General features: G+C 37.8%; 1 protein-coding gene across 1 annotated transcript; it reads left to right on the top strand.

Annotated features, from left to right (window-relative positions):
• Positions 1-3067: 3067 nt before the first annotated feature.
• Positions 3068-4039, top strand: LOC147631555 (uncharacterized). The gene has a single exon (XM_086808944.1). It carries the CDS (start codon positions 3068-3070, stop codon positions 3941-3943), a length of 876 nt encoding a protein of 291 aa, XP_086665070.1. The 3' UTR covers positions 3944-4039.
• The last annotated feature ends 881 nt before the right edge of the window (positions 4040-4920 follow it).

Raw genomic sequence — 4920 nt, 5'->3', positions numbered from 1 at the left:
GGAATCACTCGTGTCAACTTTGCAACAAATCCATCATGGCAAACCAACTTTGCAACCAATCCATCATGGCAACCAAGCATAGATCTGTCTCGCCATCTATGGATATGGCCCCTAAACACTACAAATCAAGCCCTTTTGCATTTAGCACCTCAATGATTGCATTGAATTTAGTTTGAACACACCCATCATTAAACATAATTAACTTTGTAAACTCCATGTGGCACATGCCTCTTCCATCACTACATAATCTAATGAAACATAGATTTATAATTAAATGCTTCTCTAACGCTCTATAGTTTGTCTCATCCACAATGCGAGCATAAAAAGGACTTGTTGGCTAAGAGTTGTTGAAGTTGCAAATCATCTGAATGTTTGGATATAGAAAACATTAACTCTTTGCCTACCATTATATTAGTGTAGGAAGAATAATCCTTTCTACATGGCATTGTATCCAATTCAATTGCATATGCTAAATTACATAAACTTTCATATTCAATTATTGCTAAGTTTTCTTTAGCAATGAAAAAAATCAATTTCATGGAAGTTATGACTTTACTTTCTACATTGAATTGTATCCAATTCAAGTGCATATGCTAAATTGCATAAATTTTCATATTCCACGATTGCCAAGTTTTCTTTAGCAATGAAATGAATCAATTTCATGCAAGTTATGACTACTTTTGTTTTTATCCCTCATAATAACATGTTAGGTTCTTGTCATTTTTACTACACCATTTCATGTGTACCATGAGGTAAATTTTGGACTCAAAAAGGGCCCTCTAAGAAATGCCATGTTAGCTTTTTCTAAAAAATGAGCTGATGGTTAAATTTTTACAAATCAAACCAATTTTTTTCAAAGATTGTAGATTCTTTGAGATCTTTCCAATGATATATAGCATGATGGGAAATTTTGCATATTCAAGAAGTTCCCAATGCAATTTCTCATATTTCAGAAGTTCCCAAACTAGGGATATGATATGGCATGGAACATACGACATCATCACCAATTTGGAAACTTCTTAAATATGCAAAATTTCCCATCATGCTATATATCATTGGAAAGATCTCGAAGAGTAGATTCTCAATCTATAATCTCTGACAAATTTTAGTTTGATTTACAAAAATTTAACCATTAGCCCATTTTTTTAAGAAAAAGCTAACATGGCATTTCTTAGAGGGCACTTTTTTAGTCTCAATTTTGTCTAATGAAATTTATATTCTTGTGAGCACATATGTTTCTGCATAGCACCGAGCTGAATAGTTATGCATTTTTTTCCCTTTATACATAGTCCCTTTATTTTTATTTCTCCCATCACACATGTTTTATACATTCTTCCTTCCCATGCACAATCAACTTCAAAAAGGTGAATTTGGGCTCCCATTCTTTCCGAAATTTTAACATGCAATTTTCCTTATTTGAAAGTTCTTGATCATCTACTTTGTTAGAAGATAATGAACAGTCAAGCATCCCAAACATTTCGACCTCATTATTCCAATCATCTTCGTCACTCTCAATTTTAAAGTCATCGATCGACATCAGTAGAATGTGATGTACCAAATAATTTATGCATCATCTCTTCTCTAGACTTGAATCGTGAGGATGTGCAACACCTAGCATTTGAAAACATGTTCATTGACTTATTTTTTCCTACAAAATACACATTCAATGTAAATTAGAAAAATTAACTACTATGCTTCTATGTGTTAACACATGATGTACACACACATCATACACTTTCTTTAAGTTTACTTTAAATACAATTCAAAATTGTATTTTAATGATTAATAACATAATTCAAAATTGTTCACATAGAAATGTAGAGGATATAATTAAAGAGTGTAAGTTAGTACCTCATTGATTATACGAGTTGATGGAAGACAAGCTTGCAGGTCCCATACCTGACATTAGATGAATTATGACAATCTAGCTGTTGGACACGTCGAGGCCGAGACCATTATTAATGCACTCATGGTGGATAGCAATGCCAGAAGCTCAGCCTCTACGATGCCTCACGACAAGTAGTAGTCGCCTCGTGTACCTTGTATGTCTACTGCTTGTTGCGAATGTATTAGAGCGGCAAATAATGCTTAAATTTGAAGCCTCCAGGTCCCAGGATGCCTCATGAGTCATAGTCGCCTCATGTACCATGTACTTATTCCGCTTGCAAATGTGTTAGAGGGGCGAGTAGTGCTTAAATTTGAAGCTCGAAAGAAGTGACTGCTACTAGCTGGACACTGAGCAGGCCAGTCACCCCAAGGAATGTTTGAGGCTATGTAATGGTGGTCTGGTGGATGAGCAGAGAGGCGTAGAGGAGTTAGGACTAAAGCAAGCGCATCAATGCACACTGTAGAGTCGTAGAGACAATACTTACTAGTGACTCTGAGTAGACTCTAGTAGATGCCGACTTCCAAAGTTGTAAGATATATCGTATGATTGAGGCGAGACTCAAGTTGAAGCTTCAAGGAAGATTTTGCAAACACAGCCTAGAGGGGAGTCCCGAGTCTTGATGTTGGATTGTGGATAGTGCTCATTGTTGAGTGGAGGCTATGCGCCAAGGCACATATTTAGCTTGGAAGTTGGAGAATTTGGAAGCCTGGAGGTGTCAAATTTCAAAATGGTTCAACTTTCATTATCAAGAGTGTGTCAAAATCTAGCGAAGCCAGTTGCTCATTGTGGGAGCTAGATATTTTATGTGATATATTTGTATATACCCATGCAACTTTGACCAAAAAATTAGACTGGGATTTGAGAAGGCTTCATGGTTGAAACCTTTGCCAAATTTCTGGGGTTTCATTTGAAGCGCGGGGCCCCCCGCCATCACCGCTTTACTAGGTCACGAGACGTGGTCGGTGCCGGCTCTGAACAGTGAATTTAAGACAAAGAAACACTGGCGCCGCCGAAAAAGTGCACTGTCTGTGTGCGCGCGCGCGCGTGTTCTTTGCACGTTCCATTTTTGTGAGTTCTATATTATGAGCCTGATCAACTCTGCCTTAACCGGGGAGGGGGGTGTGGCTGTTAAGAAATATAATTCTTATCAAAGGGAAAAGCTTCAATATAGTAGTAACCATGATAATGCCTGAAGATATTATTGAACAGCAAAAGGATATAACTGTAGAGCGATTAGGGCATGGCTACTCTAAACAGAGCGTGGGTAATGAAGGCAGCCGTCCCAACAGGAATGATCTGATGAACAGCAGCAGAAACTGCAATCTAAAGATCAGTAGAGATTCTCACAGGATTATGAGGAGACAATCGGCATCACTGCCTGCTGCGCACTGCAGGCGCCCCATCATCATTTACACACACTCCCCGAGGGTCATTCACATAGAGCCCTCCAAGTTCATGTGGCTTGTACAGTCTCTTACTGGCTCTAGTGAAACGCGGTCGAGATGCTTGAAGAGCCGGCCAGGTACTAAGCTGATCAGCGAAGATATTTCTCAGACATTTAGTAGTCATCTTGGCATTGATAGTCCTCATGCTCAATTATATGATGCATCATGCCATCACTCTGGCGATGCTCATTTACACCAGCAACTGCGATCATCTGCCCGTGCTCAAGAGCTCATGCAGGCCGGTCATATAACTAGCCCTAATCCTTACAATAATTACCATCTAAGTGAAGAGCCCGCCAATATAATCATTAGACACCATAATTTAATATCTTCAGCAAAAGAGATCCCTGCAACAGAATTTGAAGATGCAGCTGCAGCCTTCTCCAGCGTTAATCCTACTACAACTCCTGCACCAGCTTTCGATAATCGCTCTCTTGATCAAAACTATCTCTTAGACCACAGTAGTTCTTCTTCATCCGGATTTCTACAAGGTCATTGCCTTAATTATATATCCAGCGTTAGTGTGCGGCCTCCGGGCTTATCTGGAAATCATGATTCTCCTTTTAACCATACTATTAGTGCCACACCTTGGACAGTGGACTGTGGATAGCCTGCTCCTTTCTACCAAGGGCTTCCCACCTTCTTGTGGTTTCTCGCAGGTCCCCGTATGGGGGGATGACAGCATCCAAAGTGATGTAATGCTATGTGAAATAATGCTATATACTTGATATACTGCTTAATAATATGGGTACCAAATTTTGTTTGCCTATTAGTTAATTGGTTAGGAAATAAGAGAACCATAAGTTATGTAACTGCAAAAGTAGATGTCTTTAGGTTTTGTAACTGCAAAAGTAGATGTCTTTTAAAACGTTGTCTTTGAAGTCTAAGTGTATAGTCTAATTTTCTCACGTGCGTTCGACTTTTCATGCACTGCCTCAAGATTCTCTAGAGGCTTCTGATTGAGGCGGTTAGTAAGGTTATATAACGAGAGCAAGAAACAACTTGTCTTGAGGCCTCTTCCTCCATGGGAGAGAGAGAGAATAAGAGAAGACGCTTCAGCCTCTGATGATTTTGAAAGAGAAAATAATACATTTTGTGATAACGCAGAAACACATATGAACCTTAGAGCACATTAATTAATTAGTGCTGCCCGCACTAATTAATTAATTCACCAGTAGCCTGAATATATATATATATATAATTGACTTTGTTAAGTTTCCATTGCCCTTTTAGCGTGTGCACTTTTCTTTTAGATAAATCAAATGTTAAAAGATTTATGTATAACTTGGAAGGAACTTTTAGCAAGTTCCTATGGGAAAAAAAAGGGGGGATAAAATAAATTACTAAATAGTAAAAGTACTAGATTGTCTATCTATGAGATTACTATATAGAGAATTTGAAAGAAAATTGATCTACTATCGAGGAAATTATTTGCTATATTAACAATTTACAATATAGAAAATTAGTAGCAACAAATTACTATATAGTAATAGAAAAATGTTGCTATATAGCAAATCAACAAATCAATATATAGTAATCTACATAGGAAAACATTCCTATATGGGAGATAAGCATGCAAAAAATTAC

This window comes from Cibotium barometz, chromosome 14 (assembly GCF_041138505.1).
Source record: "Cibotium barometz isolate CiBa-2024 chromosome 14, ASM4113850v1, whole genome shotgun sequence".
In the NCBI taxonomy this organism is placed as follows: domain Eukaryota; kingdom Viridiplantae; phylum Streptophyta; class Polypodiopsida; order Cyatheales; family Cibotiaceae; genus Cibotium; species Cibotium barometz.
The sequence above is the reverse complement of the archived record's forward strand: the minus strand, read 5'-3'. Positions and strand labels throughout refer to the sequence as shown.

What these genes read in the sequence shown, in the direction of transcription:
- LOC147631555 (XM_086808944.1), top strand. Translation starts at nt 3,068, where the DNA reads ATGATAATGCCTGAAGATATTATTGAACAGCAAAAGGATATAACTGTA.